At 40.3% G+C, this 25,497-nt stretch overlaps 1 protein-coding gene across 4 annotated transcripts in view; it reads right to left on the bottom strand.

The window, feature by feature from the left end:
- Positions 1-25,497, bottom strand: part of ANKRD55 (ankyrin repeat domain 55) — a 47,250-nt gene that overhangs the window by 19,426 nt on the left and 2,327 nt on the right. For 2 of the 4 annotated variants that reach the window (XM_017744130.1, XM_008643026.2), the window contains exons 2-6: positions 20,124-20,246; positions 18,131-18,261; positions 15,946-16,055; positions 12,231-12,291; positions 8,540-8,668 (exon numbers count right to left, since the gene is read on the bottom strand). In XM_017744130.1, coding sequence (XP_017599619.1) covers positions 8,540-8,668; positions 12,231-12,291; positions 15,946-16,055; positions 18,131-18,261; positions 20,124-20,246 — 554 coding nt within the window. Of the gene's footprint in view, positions 1-8,539; positions 8,669-12,230; positions 12,292-15,945; positions 16,056-18,130; positions 18,262-20,123; positions 20,247-22,996; positions 24,274-25,497 lie in introns of those variants that run through there. The other 2 variants (XM_017744126.1, XM_017744138.1) reach the window with 2 other exon arrangements.

Below are 25,497 nucleotides of genomic sequence, written 5' to 3'. Positions count from 1 at the left end.
AGTCATTTTTCTTGTTTCTTTCTAATCGTTTTTGCAGGCCCCCCCCCCCGTTTTTGTTACACTTTTGTGTCATCTCACACTTTTATCTGCTTCTACCCATTATTGATTCTCTTCAGTGCAATTTTCTTCCTTAGATCACTCATCTCAATTAAACTTACTTTATGAAGAAGAAATGTCCTAAAGCCTGGATCCATGAGCCCCTGTAAGAAAATCTGTCTTAATGCTTTATGCAAATTTTTGTCTGAAATTTGTGTCATCTCCAGACAGTGGCAAACAGCCAATTCACTAACAGGGTATCTAGCTTTCACACTTGATTACAACTCTGGTTTCTATAGGTTGGTTAATAAAAGTCAGACTTCTGAGAGTTGCATCTCTCCGTGCTTTTCAAATAAAAAACCAGTTATTCAGGAAGTATCTACTGAATCAAGTACCATGAGGAGAATCCTGAACCTCTGTGACACTTTTCTGGTTTCGACAGTTCTTTCAGCTATATCTTCTCAATTTATCTCATTGTTACTACAGCTGTGGTTCTTATACTTCAGACCTCTCTATATCCAACTGATAAGTAGAACAATAATTTTACTTGGAAAGTTTCTTGTCACTTACATTATATTCTACCATAACATTGCATTTTATTCTGCCAGGTCTTCAATCATAAATATTGAGAAGTTTTATTTTGTTCACTGCATTGTTTAGAGGGTTAACTTTTTTTCCTCTTCAGAATACTCTAGTAAACTAGATAAGGTGGTGCCGAAGAGGAGTCATATGAAAGGAGTTTTCTAAGCCTGCTACCAGTAATGGAGAGGTGGGAAGGGGAGAGGAACAAGCTGTGGACCACTTAAATGTTCTCACAAAACCCGAATAAAATAATTTTCTTCCAAGTAAATACCTCTGGATGTGGTTAGGTTGTATTTGTTCTCCTATATTTCCGGTCTGTTTGCATTAGCATGCTGTTTAAAGCCTTCCTATATCTGTAGCCAGCTTTGCTGGATGGAAATTCTCCACCAGAAGCTCTTGATGTTGCTTCTTATCATTAGCATTGCACTTTAGTCTGCCTGTGTTTTCTCCTCTCTTACATTCTCTCATCTTTCAGTTCCATAAATATGAACCTAAAGCTTTGACCTTTTCTTTGATGTCTTCTGTTCCACCCCTGAGTGGCTTGAGATTTTAAGCATTATTTCACTCCTTTCTGCAGGAACAAACAAATACTATTACCATTGCACTACTCTGGGAGATAACTCACTTTTATAAAAAAGCAAAATAAATTATATTTACATAAGGACTTCCAGCTTCCTCTTGCAAACCATCTATGTGCATCATTGGGTGCTGTTTGAGTTTTATGTTAGAAAATCCAATCCCTTTTGTCTTTCCTCTTATCCTTCACAAACAGACACACATAGAATAATCTGAAATCAACTGTAACACCAGCAGGACCACTGGAAAATAAACCAGACAAACGAAACATAATCTTTTTCTCCTTTGCTGAAATAAACATGAACCATTTAAAGTATTTTTTTGAGCAACCCAAAGCAAAATTTGAACAAATAAATTGTCTGTGGACTTTTTCCTTTATAACTCTAGTTGAAGCTATTATGTTGGCAAATACATCTTTCCCTTCAAAGTCATTTTTAACCTTTTTCTTTATTCTGAAATTCAGTATTTACCAAAAGCAGAAGCCATTCCATATCCTTTAACACATGGATCTCTGGACTGGATCTTGAAAAGCTCTGATCTTTAACTTAAGGCTATTGTGGCAGAAACTGTGTTTAGTTACAGCTATACAGACAAAACTCAGCTATTCTTCCAACACAACTTTTTTCCTTATGTGATGAATTTCACTGAAGTGCCATTTTCCTCATATTCACATGCAGAGCACTGTAGGACTATATCACATCATTACTTTTACTGTAATACAATTTAGAATTTCATCCTAGAATCAGAGCAAGACAAACGTTGCATCGGCTGTGAGGATAAGTCAGGTTGGAATCAGATATTAAGGCAGTATCAGAATAACATATGCCTATCTTGTTGTAGGTGCAGTGTCTGCTGTTTTAAGGATGGAGAATGCCGAACTCAAAAGCAGAGACATAATGTGGCTTCTAGTCTGCAGCAAACAGTGCAGTGAGAAATGTCCTTAAATTGGCAGTTTGGGTTGCTGAAGAGTTTTGCACACATTTGAGCTTTATGCCATGTATGGTGCTGGTGACGTCCAGCACCTCCCCCTCTGCACCCAAGACTAGGGATAGCTAAGGAATGGAAACACACTCAGTCTACCTTGACTGCTGTCATTTCCTGGCTGCTAGATGGCTGAAATTGGCAGTGGAGAAGTGAGCAAAAATTCAGAGCACCCTGTGGTTTCTTTACACTAGAGAGTACATGGAAAAGTGGTCTCTGTGATGAGGAGGGAAACAATTCATAATACCAGCTTCATCTTTCCTCCTGCCAAGGAAGCTGTGCCAGAGATCCCCTGAATGCAGCCCAGGCTCTTCACAGGGTGTGTTTCTGATGGCAAACCAATACAAATGAGTAACAACTCCACTGACACCACTGTAGTTATGTTGGTGAGACTCAGCCCAGAGCGAAGCTCATTTGTCTTCACCTGACCTGAGTGCTGCAGCTTTACACACCCACAGAGACACCATCTCTGCAGAGTCAGAGTGAACCAGCTTGGCTTGACTTTGTGGTACACTTGGAAAGAGAACGTGTTGTTGTACAGGAAACTTTGTCCTGTGGTCCTCAGAGCATTTCTGTCTCTGGTACAGCTAGGGGACGTGATGTTTTTAAAATATTTATCCTTTTAGCAGCCTTAATGTGTGTTGGAAAAAGGTACCAAATGACAAAGGCAGTCATGGAGGCATGACTCTGGCTATAATATGTCCCTGCCTCTCTTACCCACTCTTTGCTCAAACAAAACATTGCATGAAACACTGGCCAAGTCTCTCTGAGAATTTATTTTCACTTGGAGTCTAAGTGCATATGATTTACTGTGTAAATGACTATGACTATGACTAAAATCACTTGGCAACTTTCCCCTGCTATTGCTTTATTGTAAGGACTGATTTCTCCAAATAAGCTGTTTACATACTTTGGAAAAGAAGTAATTTTTATTATCTGAAGTAGAATAAGGATTTATTCTATCAGAGAAACGGAAACATTTGTCTTCAAGTGCCTTTTGTCAGGCATAGGAGATCACTCATGCCTAGATATGCAAGAAGTGTGTTGCATGTACATTACTCATATTCTGGCATCCTCTGTGGAGTTACACATAGACTGTGTGCTGGGAAGAGGTCTGGCAATTATCCTGTGCTTACCTACAGTCTTTGCCCAAGACAAATTCCTGCTAAGCTCAGTGGGAGTTCTGCAATTGATTACCTCAGAAATTTGATTGGCATGAAAAATTACATCATCTTTGGCATGTTCATACTTGAAGGTCTTTTTAACAGTCTATTATTTCAGTAAAGGCGGTTTTTCTCATGATCTGGTTGAACTGGTGAGATTTTGTACTCAAAATATACTTTATACAATACTGCATGTTTGCAGATGTTACAAAACTGGGAGGAGCTGTTGACTCCCTCCCAGGCACAAGTTAGAGAGATGGGCATTCACCAACCATATGAAGGTCAGTCAACAAGGGAAAGTTCAGAATTCTGTACCTGGGATGGGACAACCCTGGATGTATGGACAGACTGGGGAGTGAGAGGCTGGAGAGCAGTGCCATGGAAAGGGCCCTGGGGGTCCTGGTCAGTGGCAAGTTGAACATGAGGCAGCAGTGCCCTGGCAGCCAGGAGGGCCAAGCGTGTCCTGGGGGGCATCAGGCAGGCCTCACCTCCAGTGCTGGGGCAGCTTTGGGTGCTGCAGTATAATAAAGTTATTAAACTGTTAGAGAGCATCCAAAGGAGGGCAACAAAGATGGTGAAAAGCCTTGAGGTGAAGTTGTATGAGGAGCAACTGAGGTCATTTGTTCTGTTCAGCCTGGAGGAGACTGAGGGGAGTCCTCATTGCAGTCTGCAACTTTCTCGTGAGGGGAAGTGGAGGAGCAGGCACCGATCTCTGATCTGTGGTGACCAGTGACATGACCCAAGGGAATGGCCTGAAGTTGTGTCAGGAGAGATTTGGGTTGGGTATTAGGAAAAGGTTCTTCACCCAGAGGGTGGCTGGGCACAGGGACAGGCTCTTCAGGGCAGTGGTCACAGCACCAAGCCTGACAGAGTTCAAGAAGCATTTGGACAATGCTCTTGGGCACATGGTGTGACTCTTGGGGTGTCCTGTGCAGGACCAGGAGTTGGATTCAATGATCCTTGTGTGTCCCTTCCAATTCAGTTTATTCCATGATTCTGTGATAACTAAAAGTGAAGTGATAGGTTGCAGTTATATAAAAAACTAAGTAGCACTCAGTAACATCCTTCAGCACTGGAACTTGGTTGTCTGTACCATGTAATTATTAAAATCCTCCCTTGGCCTGGGTCAATTAATACTTTCCCTAGCAGTTCCTGGAGCTCGCATGGGTCCAGATCATTCCCAGTAGGTGGTCTGTGTATGGCCATCCTGTTTTGGAGAATAAGAGAGTTTAGCAGTAGGGACACAGGTTGTCCCATGATAGTTCACCTCAGCGCCAGAGCCAAGACTCAAGCACATTTAATTCACTGCTGCAGACAGTGTCACAAATATTTAGGGCACTTTATGGAAAAATCCTCTTTGGTATTAAAGCAAGTTTATTTCTTCCTCAAAACTATTTGCAAATTCTCTTCCGTCTTGTTTTGCAACCTGACAGCTCACTCTGTAGATCCCTGCTGCTATGCAATGTTCCAGCCTCCATAAGCAAGAGCTGTACCATTGCTGGAATGACAATATTTACACAAGAAAGAGATTTTTAAAGTGTATACTTAAAAAATGAAAATTGAATATCTTTCTGACTTGTTTGTTAACAGTCAAAATCATCTTTAAAGCTAGTGACATAAAAAAGGAAATCACTACTCTTCCTTTCAAGCCATCTCTAGAAAACTGCATGTAATAGGGAGAAAAGAAATACAATTTTGCAGGGAAAGAAATCTGACTGAAACCAACTAGACTGTGAACCATTCCTGGCAAATGCACCTTTTCTGGCCAGTCCAACAACAGACATACCTGCAGTAGAGAAACACTCACTGGGTTTTAAGATGTCTTTGGAAGTCTCTCTGAATTCTTCCACCATATGGAGCCCACATGAAACAATGGGGTGCAGGGCAGAGAGGAGGACAGCAGTGATCCCTTGGGAGAGATTCTGAGCCACCACTGCCTTCCCTGGACCCTTCCTCTGCTCTGGCCGGATAACCAGCTCCGTCCTTGAGATCTCCTACAGCAATGGAGACATTCCTTCCCACAGATCCTGACATTTAAGTGTGCTTTCACCTTCCAAGTAATTACAGAGAGACTGCAATGCTTGGCCAAACACAAATTAATAATTACTTAAGTATTTCTTTTACAGTGTGTTTTATATATACAGGTATTACACTCTTCTCAGGAAACAGGGGAATGAAACAACTGAATTGTTGTTATGGAACAAATACGCTGGCTTCTAATTTTTTAAAACTTTGCACTCCAAGTCAGCCTATTAAAAAATCATAAGCACAGGTCCCCGTGGCAGAATATTATTTTTAATAGCTTCTTTCTAGTTGCTTTCTTTTTATTCCTACAGGCTTGTACCTCTTCACTTAAAAAAAAAAAAACAAACTGTTTTTTGTTTATCCTTTTTGTTTATTTTTTCACATAATAGTATGTCTTTGGGAGCCAGAGTCTTTGAGAAAGAGACAAAGAAAATTCTGGTAAAAATGATGACAACTGGCAAGGCAACATAACAAGATTCCAAATCTTCCCAAGCTGCTTCCAAGGTACTACTAATACTTTTATAGTCTAGTACTGTGCAGTAGGATAGTGCATGCTGTGTGGTATATACTATATTTTACTAGGATTTCAATAATACCATTATCTAGAGTTGTTAGAATGACTTTACCCTTTGTCCCAGTATCAGTTAACAGTTTTTTATTTCAAAGGTGTGTTTCCTTTTCACTACAGTAATTAATGCTGGCTGCAGTGAAATGAGAGAAATACCTCCTGAGACACTCCTAGTAGGCCTGTCTGCACCAGCGCTTAGAAATATTGCATGTGTGAAAAATGTGGTATGAGGTAGTCTCACGCCAAACAGTAATTATCAGTGTTTTTGACACTGATACCTTTGCACTTAAGATGTGAACTTGAATGGCAGGAGGTTTGAGCTTTTCAAAAGAGGCAGACCTTGGTGTGGGCAAGGTCTGCTGGGTACATGGATGGGACTGATCATCCCACGATGCCTGATGGAAGACAAAGCCAGAAACATGCAGTCTTTGACAGAGCCAGCATGGAACAATGATTTCATATCAAATATGCCCCATGCCCAAGAATTTGGTTTTGAAGGGTGGGCAATGGTTTTCTTATGGTCCTACTCTGTGTTTCAGCCCAGTGTGCATGAACTGCCTCCTTCCTGCAACCTCTGAAACAAGTTTCTGTGCAGTGTCTGCTCTTCCCCGTACTGCATTAAAAAATAAAAAAAAAGAAACACAGGGCTCTATTCAGCCAAAAATAACCCCTGCAGCTGTACTGTCTGAGCTCTGTGAGTCTCTTGTTCTCTAAAGATATTTATACAATTCTTAAAGGAAAAATATTCCCTTTCCAGCAATCATGGAGGAGGCTATTAGACATAATGATGATCCCATACAGCAGAGCTGTTGTTCTGTTCTCTGTCACAGCAGAAAAAGTTGTGCCTGTCCACAGTAGCCAAATCTCCTGAGCCTAAAAGGGCAGCAGAGAGCACTGCATGAAAGTGTTTTTTTTCTTGGCCAAGAGTTTTCTTCTTGAGTAAGAGAAATGTGAACAGATCTATTTCATGCTCTGGTATTTCAACTGCCCCTTCTGGACCTAGAGTGTGGAGAAGTATGTGGATGGAAGAAGCAATTTATAAGGTTTAATGGCAGAAATCTCACAGGAAGGGAAAAAGGGGTGGGTGTGGGTGTGTGTCATTCTGCACACTTCCTCTTCATTTCCAGGAGCAGCTTAAAGGAAAAGAGGGTATTTGTGACTTGTCCCCCACCTGAGGCCAAGTGGGTTTTGCAGTTTCCATCTCCCCATTTCTCAAGAGTTATTCTGCACACTTGTGAGAGAAGGGTGGAGGTGCGAGTTAACAGTGGAATTAAACAATGAAACGTACACAATACAGAATCAGGGAAAGCTTAAGGAAGGAGGGGAACTCTGAATGTTATAAAGAGGATTCACTTTTGTCTTTCTGTTTGTCAGACAGTTTGTCCCTAGAGCTATGATACAGACCACTGGCTATCATGCAGGCGTTTGCATGAGTTTCAGAGATTTCCCACTGGAAGCAGCCAGAACTGGAATAAACCTGGTAAAAATGCACAACAGATAGCAGAGTAGATACCTTTAGTCTCCAAAGGCAAACAACAAGTCCAATTTAAGAATGATGAGGATTAAAGAAGAACAAAACTTTTGAAATAATACCAGTTGCAGAGATCAAAATATACCTCTACTTCAGAAAAAAAAAAAATAAGGCCTATTATATTAACCATCTTTGTGAGGCTATGGTTGAAGGAACAGATTATTTGCTCAGATGTCCTTACCCCCCCCCCATAACAAATATAGTATATGGCAGTTCAGAGATTTTAAATTTCTTTGTTGACACCTCTTTTAAGAAGAGCAAACTTAGACCAAAAGATAAGGATGCAAATATTTGGTCATTGTACGAAAATGTTGCTGGATTTCTGTGTGAGTTCTATTTTGGCTTATCTGTTGTGCACGTGATTTGAACATCGATACTGGAAGCTGCTATGGCAAGTGAGCAAGTTAAAACATACGATTTCATCTGGGCAGTTTTCTGCAGTAAACTACGAAAGCCAGTAAATTATGCTGTGCTTTAGATCACTTACTAACAATTACATAATACAGTTTTTAATGTCACATTAAACCTATATGGTTTGTTTCTCTAATGATGTTCTCAGTGTTTGACAATGTTTTTTTGCGTATGAGATAGGAACGTACAGCTCAACAGAAAATGTGTTTGCTCCATGTCTTCCCCAGTCTCCAGAGAAGTAGGGTCTCAACCCTTCAGCTAATTATTTCACAGCTGTATCTCTTTAAATGTGTTTTAACTTGTGTTTACATTATTTTATTCCCAAAGGCCTTTGGCAAGACTATTTAAGCTGCTGGTTTCTGAAACCCTGATTTAGTGAAAAAAAATTAGGCGTGAGTTCAATATGAAGCATACACATAGTCCCACTGAGCTGAATGAAAACTTTAGGGCAACAGGGCAAAGCCGATATTGAGTATGCTTTGGTCTCCGAAGAAGATGCTAGATCCTTGATCCATACCCACTGGCAAAATGCTGGGGCTTAATGGGCATTCTTAGCATCCAATTTCCTTGTTCCACATCCCCAGCTATATCCTTAGGAGTATTTAGGACACCACAATAGCCAAGTCAGCTCAATAAACATCCCAATGGGACCATGGTGTGGCTCACCTGTACTGCCCAGTGCAGAGCTGTTTTGAAGTCCTTGTCCACCAGAGTTGGGTCTGCTCCCTTGTGCAGCAGAGTCTGTGTGTGCTGGGGTCTGTTGTGGAATGCAGCCCAGTGGAGTGAAGTCATGCCCTGTAAGCCACAAACCCAGAGGGCAAATTATTGTCACTCACAGGAGCACCCTTCAAGTCTTTAAGGGCTAGGCAGCCCTTAAGCCATCCAGGGTGGACAAACTCTTCCCTCGTCACCTTGATTTGAAATAGTAGCAGCTTCTGAATTAGTGGAGTCATCAGGGGGAACCAAGCAATTAGCTTTTTGGAATTATTATAGAAAATGGATACAAACACAAATGCTACCTCCATACATGCCTATAGCCTGTTACAAAAAACCTGTGGTGAGGGCAACGATGGCTGGGAGACAGTTCCTCACTGCTCAGCTTGGATCCTGTGAGAAAAGACTGGTTTAGACTGGTGCTTCAGCATTACACAGAGTGATGTTTATGTTTTATCTTATCTTTGATCCAAAATAAATATCATAAGCTAGTATTGCAGCTGGCACTAGTCAGCAAGCTAAAGAACTGACAGAGTGATGTCCACAAAAAAGTCACAATATAAACATTTTATATTTACTCTTCAGGGAGAAAGCAAAGCAAATGGTAAGGTATTCCCCTGCATTTTCATTCCATCTTAACTGCATCCAATCAGTCTTAGATCAGAGAATTCTTGGCCTATATTTGCACCTTCAGCATTGTTACACACACCTATCTTTTACTCTGTATCCATAAGGATTAAGATTGTCTGTATAAATTTAGTCATTTATTGTGCTTCTAAAAAATTGCTGGTGTTTTTCAGGTGTGGTAACATTTCACTTTGGGCAGGTGTTGTTTTCTCTCTTACCAGAAAAATGCATTTCAAGGGTCTTGTCTGATTTCCAAAAGGATAAGAAGCATTAAAAAAAAAGGTTGAGTGGAAAAGCAATTAAAACTTGAAGTAGAGCACCATAAAGCTGACTGGTAACAACCCAGGTAAAGTATGAGCTGTATTGATGCAGACAGCTTATCAGTGCATTAAAGTGGAAGTTATTTGCAGTGATTTTCTGACTAAAAGCTTGAATGCCTTTACATTCATTTCTCTCAATCATCACGTATCTTGTAAGACTTCTAAGTTCCCATGTGGCTTAAGTATGGGTGATAACACAACAGAGCAGTTGAATGAGAGCAGTTTTGGTTTTACTTAGCGTTTGCAAAGCTTAATCATGGGGGTTTCAGTTTTGTGAAACCAAAATTGAGGGTAAACTCCTGCACCAATGAAATTAATGGGAGCTCTGACATTGATGTCAGTAGACATGGGTGACTTAGTACTGTTGATGGACACACATTATCTGTGAGTGCCATTATCTACAAGGCTTCAGTGATTTCCAGCTGGGAAATGAGTACTTGTCACTAGTCCTGGAGAGCAGAAAAATCCCTGAAGAAGGAGAAACTACGGTTTCTTTCTGTCATCCTTTCTCAGTCTGTTGGTATGGCCAAAGAAAAAATCCTTGAAAAATCAACTTTCTCTCTGTTTCTACTGCGGTAGCCAGCAAATCAGCTGTAACATAGAATGTAAAACTGCTGATAGTTTTCAAAGATCTCTATAGTACAGTGATAAAACTCAGCGAGGTCAGTAGCAGGTGCTTAGTGTAAAAATACAAGAAACAAGGCTTGACAATATACTGCCACCTAATATTTGGTAATTAGACTAAAGAATTCCTATGACAACCAGCGCTTCAGAGGGTAATGATGCATTTTCTGAAAAGGTATTTATTTTCATTTTCTTTGAAACTATTGCCTGATAATTTTTATAGATGTCCCCATATTTTCATATGCAAGAATCCCAGATCAGTTAATAATAATTCTCTTTTCATTTCCATGCAATTTATGATACCATGGGTTTATATCATCCCTCTGTAGTAGTTGCCAAGCTGAAAGTCCTATTATAGTTAGTTAGTTTTAGTTAGCTTGCCCGTGTAAGGAAGTTGCTCTAAAACTATTATCATCTTTGTAATCCTTTTCTTGTATATCTTTTTTCAGTTTACTCTTGTAGCCATGTGGCTGCACCAAGGATTCAGAGAGAGCTTCCTGTTTTCTTCTCCATTTCCTGTCTGATAATTGGTACATTCCACATGTCCTTTCGGAGCGCCCAATTGAGCAAAGAGCATTGAACTGTTTGTAGCAGCAGCTCACGTTTGTAGGCTTTCTGCAGCAGGCAATGACTGCCTAGCCCACAGCATTTGTGCATAGTGCTACCACCCTGGAGTGGCATCCGTTGGTAGATGCACTACTGCTTGTAAGTGGAAGCATGAGAGTGATATCAGAACTGTCAAAGCTGAAGGTCCAGCAGAATACAAGAGGTGAGACAGCCAAACAATTGCACATTCATACAAAATAAGGAGCAGTAGGGGACATAAAAGGACAAAACCCAAGAAATGGGAATGTGAGAAATATAGTGTGACACTTGTTTTGTTCAGATTCAAGGCTTTTACAGGGAATGTTTCTTCACATTGTCATCTCACAGGCTTAACTAATAAACCCACAGAAAGACACAGTTGTGGAAGCTATGAAACCTCCAGGTGTATTTCTTACTGTTTACGTGTTCATGCATTCATCAGGGTGTTTTTCTCAAGTGTCAGATGAGAAAACAGAAGTGTTTTACTTATGCCAAGAGAACAGCTCTATTAGTTTCAAACATTTATGAGGATCCTCATTTTTCGGAAAACATGAGTATTCAGGGCTTAGTACTGACACTTGAAAAAATACATTGTCAGCGCCAAATGACAATGAGATGGACTAAAAGTTCCAAATTGCATGTAGCAGTGCATTACAGCAAAATATTATGAAATGATGATCCACAGTTCCACGCAATTCATTAGCAACATATTTCTACAGCAAGACAAAGCATATATATCTGGTTTAGGGTGTTGTGAGCAGGTTCTACAACTTTTCAGTGGATAAGAAAGAGGACAAATTAACAGCCCTCTGGCCATTCTGGCGCTGTGGAAAAGATACACGTTCTTGAGCAACTGTTAGAATGAAGAGAAACATATGAAAAGACACTCAGAATCTCTCTTGTGTCTTGGCTTCTCTCTTTGGAGAAAAACATGGGAAGTTAACACTCTCCTATGTATGCTATATATACATGCAGGACATGATTTCATATGGAAGACAACAGCACAAATTTTTGTGCTTCCATGACTGTTCTGTGTAATGCTGGCTCTCTGATCAAGGATCAAGGAATCATAGACTGGCTTGGGTTATCTGGCTTGGATTATCTGGTTCCAACCTGCCTGACATGGGCAGAGACACCTTCCACTAGACCAGGGTGCTCAGAGCTCCATCCAGCTGGGCCTTGAACACTTATGATTGGTAAAGGTGAAGATTTGGTCCAGTGTCTAACTTCAGAAGAATCAAGGGCAATTATTGTCTTGACAAATGATTTAAGAGATGGATTCAAGGTACCTCATAGATGGCTGAATACAGAGAAGGTTTATTAGCCTACAGGTACATAGCGTATAGAAAGAAAAATGAGATAGTACTTTGCAGAGTTCAGCAAAAGCGTTATAGAAATTTTTGGTAGTGTGAAGTCCCATTGTAAAATTGAATGGCTTCTATGCCCTCAATTCAAGGGATTGTGACTTGAAGCACAAGCTCACTCACCTCATTGTCCTGATGATTAATTTCACTAAGATTTGACTGCTGCAGAAGCACGCTCAGAAGCCTGTGGAAGCAATGATATAATCAGTGTGCTGTACTCCTGACTAAACCTGAAAAACTGACGGTTTTTTAAAAACCAAAATGTGCAATTTCATGAAAAATCAGTATTAGTGACGGGCACAGGTCAGTATCTTACTTTTGAGCTTTGTCATATGAGAAAAACAAATAGGACTTTATGGCTTATGGTAACAAGAGAAGTTTGGAGCTTGGAATCAAAAGAAGATCCACTCGGAATAACTCCTATGCTGATTGCCAGGCTAGAATCAGAATGTATAATAGTATATGTGTGTGTAGTTTTTGGTAGCTTAGCAATTAACTGTCAACCTATTTTATAATGTCCTAAAATAACAGAAATGCCAGCTTCTGTAAGGATTTTTCACTCTGTTTAAATCTCAGAATAATGTGATGTAGTGTACACAATTGTGGGTGTGTGGGTGTATATGTATATAAGCATGCTTGCTGGATGTTTACACACACAAACCCCAATATTTTACAAGGCCTTACAGTATGTCTGCTGGAATAGGGCCATTATTATGGCATAAAACATAGAAATGCATGTGTTCACATTTTACAGAATATTGGACTACAAACACTCCCCTCTGGTGGAGGGAACAATAAAGTATGAACGAAATATTATTCAAGCACAATATTTTTAACACTTCATGGATTTTGATTTTCTTTTCCTTTTGGTATCTTGTGAAGATGTTCTGAAATCACGATAGGTTTGGCAAAGATGGCTGTATTTTATAGTAGGATGCGAAGTGTTTGGATGATGGATGTGGCTGGACGATGGAAATGAAAAACACTATCCAGTCACATGCTGTAACAAAGCCAATCCTAACATGAATGTACAGTTCTTATGATTCCAGCAAAAGGAAGGATGTATCCTCAGTGGATCATTGTGCAAACCTGTGGCTCACCTGAAAGTGTGAATTTGCTATAAACCTTCACAACCTGGACATTAAGAACACATGCTGTTTAGCAAGGAAAGTAAAAGATGATGAAGAATAAAGGAAGGAAAGCTGATAAATGTAAAGGTAATGCAGAAACGAGTGTATAAAATCCTGCATTTATTCCCATGCAGAGGAGACTGAATGAAAATCTTTTGCTGCTTTTTATCTTCAAGCACTTCCAGTGTATTTTCTGGATTGAACCGTGCTCAGGTGTGTGCATTAGATGAAGTTGAGAATGCTGCATGTCAAATTTGTTCTTCCCTACAGGTAACAAAGAACTAGATATGTAAATTATTCAAAAGAAGATATTTACAGTTGCTTAGGGATGATTTTGGTAATTCTGCAGGTGAAAATTTTATCTATAGGTAACATCTTCCTCAGGTGTTCAGAGTCCAAATTTAGGGTTTTTATAAAGCAGAATGAAGAGGGTGATGATTGGGCAGATCCCAGGATAGGGATTTTGCTTTGATTTCAAATCCATTTGCGTATGGATACAAATTCTTCTAGAAAAGAGGTGTTATACCTCCTTTTCTAAATTGAGTCATATTATAGGAACTCTGAAAAGGATGACACTAGAATTGTTGTGATTGGTTTCGTAAAAGTTTGTAGAAGTGAAGAAAGATTCTGTGGTCATTTAGCAAAATTACTCAGAATCTCAGAAATTCAGTGTCTGAAAACAGGTCTTGGTAAATATCAACTAGCGAGGAAAACGAAAGTGAGATATCATGCTTGTAAAGCCCATTTATCACATAGTTTTATAATCTGATACAGGGCTCTGTGGTTCAGCTCCAGATATGATCAATGAGACCACTGTGTGTGAAAGAAATCTAATTATTTGACTAGAATCTTTATCACTGATAAACTTTGACTCCGTTACATCATTAGACCATTATGGCAACTTAAGTGCTACCGTTTAAATATGTAGATATCCAACCATGCAGCTGAGGTTTCTCTGATATCTACTCTTAAAGGCATAGATCAGCAATTGATTCTCCTTCCACCTTGCCTGTTAGGCTCCATAGAAAGCACTGGAGCACATAAATCAATTATCAAATCGATACATGAACTGTCTCTGTCTTTCCATGCTGCATCTAGCATGTGAGGTTGCAGCAGTGGACTGCCAGCTTTCAAATATAGCTGCAAAAGCGTTTCATAACTGGCCATTGGATATTCTCTTTAGGCAATGACATAGGATTCAAGGGAGTGACAACAACCATGGAAAAGCCTCCCCCCGTCAGCGCTCCAGGCCTGTGTCTGGGCATGGGGCAAACCCAGTGGGAATAGAGAGGAAAAGCAAAACTGTGTAAAGCAAAGAAAGGTCTACCTGTATCCATGGAGAACATGAAAAACATTCAGGGGAGCCAGGGTGCTCCTGGTAGAGTAGATTAATGTAGTGTTCCCTTTCAAGTAGCAGCATGTGTGGTGTTGTACAAACATTCTCTTCTTTCTGTGTTGGCTTTGTTTAATGATAGTGACCTTTTTTTTTGCAGAAATATCAAATTATTCCCTTCAAGTGATGCATGAAAAGCAAAGATAATGTGGAAAATGAAGAAAACTATAAAAATAGGCTGGAGAACAAGATCAGCAGAAATGGCCAGATGTCTGGGCTGGTCCGATATGGTTACAGGAACAAAATTGTAGACTCAGTGATTAAGTCACATGAACATATTGCATGTACTGAAAGTTTTACCTATTTCTAATGTCTTCCTTTGTGGATACAAAAATGCTGCTAGCAAGGATTTTCTTGCTGTTTTCTAAGTCCGTGAGAGACTTTTCTCTCTCACAGGAGATAGTAGCAGAGTTCTGTAAACAACCAAACTCCTGCAACCCTGAGAAGCCTTGTTTATGGTACAGTAGAAAAATATTTTGACAATGGATGTTTTAGGATTTTAGCCAATCACCCCCAAGGAGTGGCTGATCCTTGTCCAATTAGATTATGAAGAAAAAAGTCTATAAAAGAGTTTGTAACATAATTAAAGAAATCAATCTTGCTGCACAGTTCCTGCCTGCTGGATCTTCTCTCCTTCTCCCTATGGCTGCGGGACACAGTAATATACCCTAGGGCATTTTAGTGTTCCTATACCTTCAGGCATGATTTACTTAGGGGAGATTTTTGACTGAATTTGTTCAAATGTACAAACCAAATTTATTAAACCTTCCTATTGTCACAGGCTGGAATCAGACAAAGAGAATATTTCTTAACAGTTCTTGTGAAGACACTCTGTAGCTGTTACTCTACCTTCAGTAACAGTAGTTAAAAATGAGCCAGACCACCAATCCTTAACTTCCCCTTTATGGGAGGGGTTTTCAGAGAGATTGTCTTGTGGAAAACTTTTCTCACATTTACCATGCTACTCAGAGAAGAAGTCCAGAGAAGAAGTCTTGAAATATTTCATGTGGGTAGGTGACAGAAAGGTAGTTGGGCAGGGGAAACACAGGGGTTCAACCTCTGTTATAATTATTTTTACTCCTCCAGCTATTGCAATCTTAAACCAGGCTCCTCACTTTACCTGGACATCGACCTCTGGTACACAAATATTGTGCAATGTTTTTCCTCCTCTCTACCTGCTTCATGGTAACCACTAAACAAAGATGCAGGTCACAAGTGTAGCTGCCACAACTATTATTCCTAATGTGGGGTCTCCTTGGGTTGCTGGCTACCTGTGAGATTCAGCCAGCAAAAGGTGTGGGAGCCAGGCACATACCTCACATCAGGCTCTGCGGTGGCAGCGTGCAGTGGCAACCTCCCGTTCTTGTCAGGTATGTTCTGCTTAGCACCATTCCTGAGCAGGCTGACACAGCCTTCTAGCCAGCCCTAAAAAAGAAATTACAGCATATCAAAGAGGAAAGTGAAATGTGTAAGGCCAGATCTTTTCTTGTTGGTGCTGGCATTCGCATGTGACTGTAGCCATTTCTGGCAGCAGAGGAACCGGACTTTTTTTCCTCAGTAGAGGGTTCTCAGCACTGAGAGTAGTTCCCCGTTGTAGTCTGGGTCTCAAACTATGTTGGTTGTTCATTTCTCTGAAAAGGTGTTTCATTTACACAGTATTTTGTTTGTTTGCTTTTGTTTTGTTTTTTTTTTTTTTCCCTGCAGCTGTGGCAAGCACTAACAGTGTGTAAAAATCTGGTAATTCCTGTATCGCTAGCAAATACTACACATATTCTTACATGTGAATTCAATCATGCTAGATCAAACCAAGAACATGAGCACTCAATCTCATTTCATTTGTGAGATTTTAGCAGGGATGGCAAATCAATGATAAAAAGCCTTAGAGTGTGGTCTTATAAATGTTGTTGCAGAAGTTTGTATTAGTGGCAATGCTAGACTGAAAATAGCACCAAAACATCTGGGATGAATCAGTTCTTGGACTAAAACCTTCTATTGATCACCTCCACATAAAAGCAAGTAAACAGTCTGGTTGTGACTGCATGAATCTTTCAGCATATACTTAAGTCTAAACAAAATCAAGCATGAGTTTAAGTGTTTCGTTAAAACCTCAGCAGGCAATTGATAAAGATCATTCCCTCCCATATGAGCTATTTTGGATTGGCATTATGAGCATTTCTGGGGCAAATGTGGGGAATGGTGGAATCAGAACATCCCTGTTGGAGTTCTTGGTGGAAGTACAAGGCCACCAAGTCCCACACGCAGTCTTGACTGTGCAACTCTCCTGAACTCATTTGTTTGGACAGACATCACAGCTGAATTCTCTCTGGACCTCTGGTTACATCCCTCAGAGAAACAGAAATGGAAATTTAGAAGCCTGGGTGGTTTAAATCTTTTCCAGTCTTTTCTTTTTTTCCAAAGAATATTTTTTCCCCTCCGGGAAAAGAGGAAGGAAAAAAGGAGCATGACACTTATTATGGGATTTTTTAAAAATATCTCGCAGAGGAAATGTTTGTTCTCAAGTAAGTGGGGCATGATCCTTGCACTGGATGGGACTGCCTGTTTTGTTATTTTCTACATTTATTTTCTGGCTGAATATTGCATAGCTAAGCAGGAACATTGTTTTTGTCCTGAATTTTCAGGAAGAAACTAGGTGCAAGGTATGTCATTTAATTAGGCTGCCACAGTGTCTGTTTAAATGGGCTGGCAGTCATCCAGCTTAACTCATACTATGCAGCATGGCTGGACACTCCTTCCTTTCTGTCCGATTAATAACGGAAGCCCAATCTGCTCGGCTAACTTGGTCCCCACTCTCTCTCTGAAACCTGAATTACCTCCCGCAAGGAGTAGAAGACTAAGGAGAAGAGGACCATCCTTGTTGCTTCAGATAGATTCTGAAGTACAATTCCCTTCCCAAATGTCTCGGTGGGATGTCTGCCCCTCCTGCCACTTGCATGTAGGTTGATCAGGGGACTGGATTGTTTATGATCTGAACAAGTGCCGCAGCACCTGCAACAACCTGAACTTCAGTTCTCAGCCTGGCCATCCAAAGTCCAGGACCACAGCGAAAAGAAGCAATGCCCTGGTTCATGCGGTGTGCAGGAACACATGCCTGCTGATCACCAGAATTTGAGACAGGAAAGCCCTCACCTGAGCATAAATATCTAATGCTGACTATGCAAGGGGGAGAAGTCAATCTGCCTATTAAGAGGGAAATTTCCAGTGCATAGAAAAAATTTTTTCTTGTGACATCCTCATATCATGCACTGATTTTACAACCCAAAAGAGAAAGGACACTCTGACAGGAGTATCTGACAGGAGTCCTCATCCTCTTGTAACAGTCATTGCTCCAGGTTTGCATCGCAGTAAAGTTTCAAAACCAATTCCACTGTTGTCTAGAACTAAATGTCTTGCACTTTTGTTTTTCTGTAGCATAAGCAGAAATCTTATTTGGTCTGCACATTTACTCCCTTCCTCCATCTTTGTCCCCCAAGTCTTGGTACCAAATACGTTGCCAGAGACAGACTGGTACGTCCACAAGCATCTTGAGTATTAATATTGGCTCCCATCTTCAACAGAAGCTTCACTGTATCAACCTGGCGTCCTGACACAGCATGCATCAAAGGTGTGCAACCTGGGGAAGAGAGCCAAATTTATTTTACAATTTTGTTTTGTCATGTTTATAAGATACAGTTTCTTATTTTCTAATGTTAACACTGGCAAGTTAACAAATCCTTTCTCTGACAACTGTCCAATAGTTGTACTCAGCTTTTTTTAGACAGGAAGTAACTGCTATGCCAGTCACTGACCACTGATTTTAAAAAGAGCATGACTATATTAGCAAAAGCTTTGCCTCATTAACTGTGCTTTTGGAGGGAAAAGTGCTTTTCTGTTCCCAAAATGAACTTTTGGTTTTGTACACCATTCTGGAGGCTAATATTCTTCAGAATGACTAGTAGACAGATGATGCTTGTCTAATTTTCTCAAAACCCAGCTTCATTCTGTCTGTGTATTCAAAAGACTTACAAAATCAAGCGGTGTCCCTTGCAAAGGTATAAAAGTGTGAGTTGCCCTTTATGCAGAGAAAACTTAATTTGAAGTCTGGATTTGGTCTAGGACATTTTATTTCCTGTTTTGATAAGAACTTTTTTTAATATCCTGCAAAAATTTTCAGTTTTGTAAAACCCCTGAAATCTACATTTAAACCTAATAATCAAATTTCTTCATGAAGTACAGTATTTAATTGCTTCCTTTTCCTTCCATTCTGTTAACTGCTGAAAAACGGCAAGAGATTTTCCTGCAGAATCTGAAAAAGCAATTTAAAATTACTAAGCTGGGAATAAACATGATTATTAGAAACTATAAGACTATTAGAAACTTCATATATAGTTGAAGTATAATTATTCTTACTGGACTCAATGAGATTGCTGAGGAAATGTGCTACTCAACCTGAGGTCATGCAGAGCCTGACAGAAGTGCAAGATATGAGCTGTATGTTTTGTGTTGCAAAACTGGTCTTTAGTTACATTTGCATGGACAACCTAGGAAACAAGTTAATTCTGGAGCTGAATACTTCTGTTTGCTGACCAATCCATCTCCACCTACTCCACCCACCTTTTATACCTAGTCTCTCCCATTAACAAACTGGACTGGGAGCATTTTGTCTTGAGTAAATTTTCCCTACTAACCAGCAGATGTTTTAAAGATAACAGTTAGAATGGCTTGTTTAAAGTGTAAGAAAAATTGGTAGCTTGGTAGAAGCTGTTAAAGATTAGAAAAGACAGTGTTCATAGAAGAACACTGCAATTAAAAAGAATTTTTAAGAATTTAGAAAGGCCTTTATAAGAAACTGCAATTAAAAAAATACTTCTGACAAAAAAAAGGTTATTCTTGAGAACAGCCTCCAGAGGTCTGTGGTTCTTATTCACTTAGGAAACAGATGCATAGAAAACCCAGCCAATGTACAATAATTTGTAATAACATTAAATAGTAACTTGAACACAAAATGAGCACAGCCCGACAGATAAAACAGATCATTTAGATCATTGCAGACTGTATAACCAATAATTTGGCAAAATGATTCATACTTGACAAAACCATTCATACTGTGACTGTACACCTACTGTAACCTTTGCTTTAGAGATGTGCAGAATGTATGTCATTTGGCATTGGTAAAAACATTCTTTTTCCTCCCCTGAAATGCCAACAGTTTCTCAGCATCTCCCTAAATAAGATAAACTAAATTAATGGTAAAGTACTCTCTACTTATAGCAGAACAGCTTATTTGTAATCATATAAAAATATCTTACAATTATAGGGGGAAGGAATTATCCAAACTGTGCATTTCCAGTGGATGTTCCAACGAATAACTCAAATTTCCCATATTCTGCTACTAAATATAATTTGTTGAACACAAAAATCATAATAAAAAAACGGAAAGTTTAATTGCAAGCTGAAGCAACAGATCTCCTGAGAACAAGTTCGGCTTTTATTTACCCTCTCTGTCACAAGACTCCAGGATGGAAGGATCCTCTCGGATCACTGCAGTCAGGGTGTTCACATCCCCATTAGCTGCTGCTTGGTAAACCACAGCCAAGTCGATCTCTTCTGCTGCATCAGCTGCAGAGAAGCAGCACGTCCATGAGTAAGCAGAGAGCAAGTACAAGCGATAAATAGTGAAAATTATGACACTTGTTTAAATGGCTGAGTAACTTGGAGTGGAACAAAGTGTATCTAAACAGCACTGTGGTTTTTGTTAGTCATCTGAAACTTGCTTTTCATCATAACTTCTTCCAAAAACTTTCCAACATAGACACTCAAAGGACTTAAGAAAAATTCTGGAAAGTTTCCACTTCTTGTAAGAAATCATACTAATGTAACATGACTTGAGAAAAAAATGTCATAACTGAACTAGCTCTTAGTATTTCTGGCTGCACTTTTATGAGATAGGACAAAATCAGGACCTAGGTGTTTTCAGTTTCAGTGTTATTCTTGCACCAGTCAGAAGACTGAGGCTTTTCACTTCCCTGCAATGTCCAAGGGAATTCTCTTCTTGGGAGAGGAAGCTTCTGGCAGCAGTGGTTTGTGTTGATAATTCCTGCAAAAAGGAAAAGTGGACTATTGCTTTGAACCCAGGAGAGGTTTATTTTGTCTGGCAGCTACAGTGTAAGTTATTATTTAAAGCAGATGCCTTGCAGGACCTGTTCTGGAACATTCCTCAGACTTTTCTTTCTAAGGAAATAATAGCGATGTTCTCTTTGCTTCTTTGCTTTTCACTTCCTTTCAGACTGGTCATCCCATGCTCCACATGCTTCAAGTGGACCTCTTAACTCTAGGAGTCAAAAAGTAGATTTTTTTGGTGCAGGGTCAAATCTGATGTTATGGTAAAATGCTCTAGATATGTATTGTTGGTCAGAAACAGTCTTATGTTTCTGATCCCTATTAACTCGAAAAGAAGTACAGCTGCAGTGAGCTGTACTGTTCACAATGGCTGAGGGTCTGTTCAGGTCTAACCCCAGATGCCTCCAATGCTGAATCACTGTCCTGACCCTTGTGGGGTGGGAAGGAGAATCAGAAAATGGTAAAATTGGTGGGTTGATATAAGAACAGTTTAATAATTGAAATAACACATCATCATCATCATCACAACAACAACATAATCATTAATAATTCCAATAAAAGGAGAGAGAGAGATGAATAAAACCGAAGAAAGGCAAGTGATGCACAATACAGCTGCTTGCCACCTGCTGACCAACTCCCAGCCTGTCTTCCTGCAGCTCCCCCCATTTCACACCCTGGCCATGTTGGTCTGTGTATGGAATATCCCTTTGGCCAGTTCAGGTCAGGTCTCCTGGCCATGCTCCCCCAGCCTCTTGAGCACCTGATTGCTGCAGAGCACAGGACACTGAAATGTCCTGGATTTAGGGTGAGCACTAATTAGGAACAACTAAAACTGCACTGTGTTGTCAACATTAGTCTCTTACTAAATGCAAAATACAGCACTGTATTGGCTGCTAAGAAGAAAATTAACTGTATTCCAGGCTACACCAGGACAGGGTCAGAGCTTTAGAACATATTACTTGTCCAGCCACTGCACTACCTTGTTAGCTGGAGAAAATGCCTAAATCACACTAGGGAGTTGATCAAAGGAAAGACAGATTAAGTGACTGTTGACTTATCTGTACTGTCAAATTGTACTGTACAAATCTGTACTTCTGCAGATAGCATGACTCTGTAAGCTGTGCAAAAAAGGTGAGATAGTTTAAAGAGCATTTGAAAAGTTAGTATAAAGCTATTAACCATAATCAATTATATTTGTAACACATTGGTAGAAATTATATTTTAAACATTGTCATTATATTTTTTAGTGAAAAAAGATCTTTAAATATTAGCCACACTACTCACGTTGTGATCAGATGTTGTCTCAGATGAACCTGCATGAGCTCTATGCTGGGCTTTACAGCCTAGCCTAATTCTCCACATGACCTTCTCTCACTGGGTGCAATCAGCACTCTGGACTTCAAAATTTGGCTGCCATGGAAACACAATCAGCTCTTACCCTGCAATAGGTTAGTCTGTCAAAGCTGGAACTCTATTTGTTGGCTTGGGAGAATTAAAAAGCTGATGTTAAATCTGCCTTTGTCACAGATTTCCTCTCCATTGCTCTTCAACTAAAGAGAATCTAATTTATTTTCTTTCTTCTAACTGGTATTTTAAATTACACACCTCATTAAATTTGTGAATAAAAATGTTAACTTGATTTTTATTCTGTTGATGGATCTATTGCTAAGGCAACTGTTCATTTGGCTCAGAAGGTTTGTCCTGTGGGCCTGGGAGATGCAGAGAGATGAGGAGTCATTGCCTCTGGAGAGTCATCATCAGTGACCAGTACATGAAAAAAAGAAGTGACTTTACCACCAGTCCAGTTAATATATCTCCTTATTATGTCAGACCTGAAGATGCCTCTCACAATTGGTACACTCAACAAAAACATATTAATGACAAGCTCAGGTCTGAGTGGTTGATTGCTTGTGTTGCGCCTCTTGTCCAGTCTCTGGAGGTACCAGGGTGTGCCAGCCCTGAGCACTGGCACAGCTCCTCTCACGGCTGCTGTTGTGTACAGCTGTGCAGGTTTTGTGTGGGTATGGTACAGAGAAGATGCTGCTGGCAGTGGGAAAGAAATCTTTAGATGGGCTGAGGCAGACAGTGAATCAAAGGGGCCCTCACCTCCTTTGATGTATTACATGTGTAAATTTTGTACTCTTTTTTTGCCTTTTAAGTATTGTAAAGTATTCCTATTGTGAGTCAGGAGCAGAGAAATCCAGCCACAAAAGGAAAATCTCCATCTCCTGAGCAGAGCAGTTGCTTACCTGGAGGGCGCTGTGGCAGGAAGATGAGGACAAGGGTGCGCTCCTTCATGTGGGTCTCTGAGTATCTCTGCCCTTCTTCCCCTAGATAAAACCAAGACACCTCCCCTTTGCTTGTGCTGGGCTCAGTCTGCTTTCCCCAGAGCAATTGTCCTTTTGTATGAGGAGAGGAAGTAAAACATGGATGGATGGATGGATGGATGGACGGACGGATGGATGGATGGATGGAGTGATGGATGAATGGAGTTTTGCCCCTGCCCCTTCTTGCAGAACACAGGCTCCCTTCCTGTGAAACGATGGTGGCATGAAGGCCACAAAGATTCACACTTCCCCACCCATGAGTCCTAGCTGCCAGAGCAAGGAGATGCAGGTGGAGCAGGCTGTCACCCTGCTGGTGAGGGAGCCTGGGCCAGGAGGAATGGATGAGTGCCCATGTTGTGCATCTGAATAAAGAAGACTGACACAAATTCCATTTCTGTAGGGTGACACAGCTTCAAGTGGGGTGTCTTTAACGTGGCCTGTATGACTGTGGATGGGGAGTGAGAAGGAAGACAGATAAATGGTCTTCTGATGCTTCACATGACAGGAAGCAGAAAATGCTGGGAGAGCTTAGATGTTGTTTGTGCTGGATGCACTTGGCTCCAGGTGAACAACAAGACCACTTCATCTTCCTCCAGCTTACCCTGTCAAGGAATGAAGAAGTATGGGCGCAAAGCTAGTAGGACATTTATTTTTGAAGACACCTTCCTGGGCAGAAGAGGAATGGTTCAGAGAAGGCAACAGTGAAGTACTGAGTACTTGTGTCCCCTGCTGTGAGCTTACCCTGCTGGGAGCTTGGCTGTGGCTGGGGCACAAGCACCATGTGGCATAAAAGGATTGTGAACAGCCAAATGCCTGACTCTTCACCTTCTAATGTGGTAGAGTTATTCCATCATTATCTTGCTGTTCTATAAATGCCAGTAGATACTAGTCCCATTTCAAATACATTTTACATTTTATTTTGGAGAATTGCTATGCTACTGGGGAAGCTGTCAGATTCAGAAAGGCAGAAGTTCCATTTAGGAGCTTGTGTATAGAGAAAGGCAGGGGAGAAACTGCAGGCTGACAGTAGTGGTATAGAAAGGTCTGGAAGAAAAGACTAAATGACATACAGGGTGGTACTAAAATCCTCAGAAACAATCAAAGTTAAACACCAATCTATCTGAAATAAGCTGCAGTGTTTTAAGAATGCATCATTTCTTCAAGGCAAAGTAGTTTTCTTTTGGTCAGAAAAGGGGGTATATAAAGAGAGATACCGAATGATCACAGGATTCAGAGCAATGAAATTGTGCTTCTCATGACATTAATTCTCCTCTGACTGTACTATGGAGAATGCATGTTTTACACAATTTGTGATGTTGCCTGATGTGTTGTTTTGCAAAGTGTACAACAGAGGCACATAAGTGCATGCTTTCTAGAGCATTGGATTTTTAAGTTCTAAATGAATTTGCTGGAGCTTGATGTACATGCTCTTGACAATGGCTGATTTAGGACTTGCTAAACCACAAGATATTAAAAACTGAAGATGGGAATATAGGATAATTCACGTTCACTGGGAAGAAGAAATATTTAGGCATGTAACCCTCTCTCTCATAATCCCTCTTGTCTCCGCCACTAGCCAAAGGCCATACGTGATTTCCTACACCTTGTTGTCAGGATACAATACTGGGTAGTTTATTTGTTTTCAGCATGTCAGTGTCAAGGGTCAGCGGGAGGTGGATGAGTGCAGTTTTTGAAAACTGTAACTTACTCCCTACTATTGTGTTTTTATTGAGCACTTAACAAAGCAGTAATCCCTGTGTGTGCCTGGCTGTGCATGCACCAGGCCTTTGTCTAGCTTCTCTGTTTAATTGGTAAACATTTGAAGCCAGGAACAGCACACATTTATTTAAACGGCACCAAGCATTTAGGAGGGAAGGGGTTTCTGGTGCTGCTTGCCTTCTGTAAGTCCCACCCATATTGCTGTTACTATTGTAAGTATTATAAGATATTATTGAGCAGTACCATAAGACATCTTGCAAAGAGACTGTGTGATTTTCAAGTTTGGAATGCCGGGGTTTTATTTTCATTTGTAGTTGGGAGAGTCTTCTGATGTGTGGGATGGAGCAAAAAAGGTTTGGGAGGAGAGCGGAATTATTTTTTCAGACCAACAGAGAGTAATTTAGTGTATTTGAAAGATAGCTTGTATTACGCCATTGTTGTAAGTTGCTGTAATGAAAGACATTCCCCTTTTCCTTGCTGAAAAAATTATGCCTGCTTAAATCAATAACAGACATTAAGATGGTATTTAGACAAAATCCACTATATACTGTAAGTTTTGAATAGACCGTTCTTTGCATGGTAACCAATGACCTCAGTATCCCATTACTGTGAGTTTTGTGCTCCTGCTCCCCATCCACCTCCCACGCAGCTAGCAGGGAAGGCAAGCAGTAAGTCACAAATCACCTAATGAGCAAGCATTCCTG

Source organism: Corvus brachyrhynchos, unplaced genomic scaffold (assembly GCF_000691975.1).
Source record: "Corvus brachyrhynchos isolate BGI_N302 unplaced genomic scaffold, ASM69197v1 scaffold310, whole genome shotgun sequence".
NCBI classification, from domain to species: Eukaryota; Metazoa; Chordata; class Aves; order Passeriformes; family Corvidae; genus Corvus; species Corvus brachyrhynchos.
This window is presented reverse-complemented; position numbering and strand designations above follow the sequence as displayed.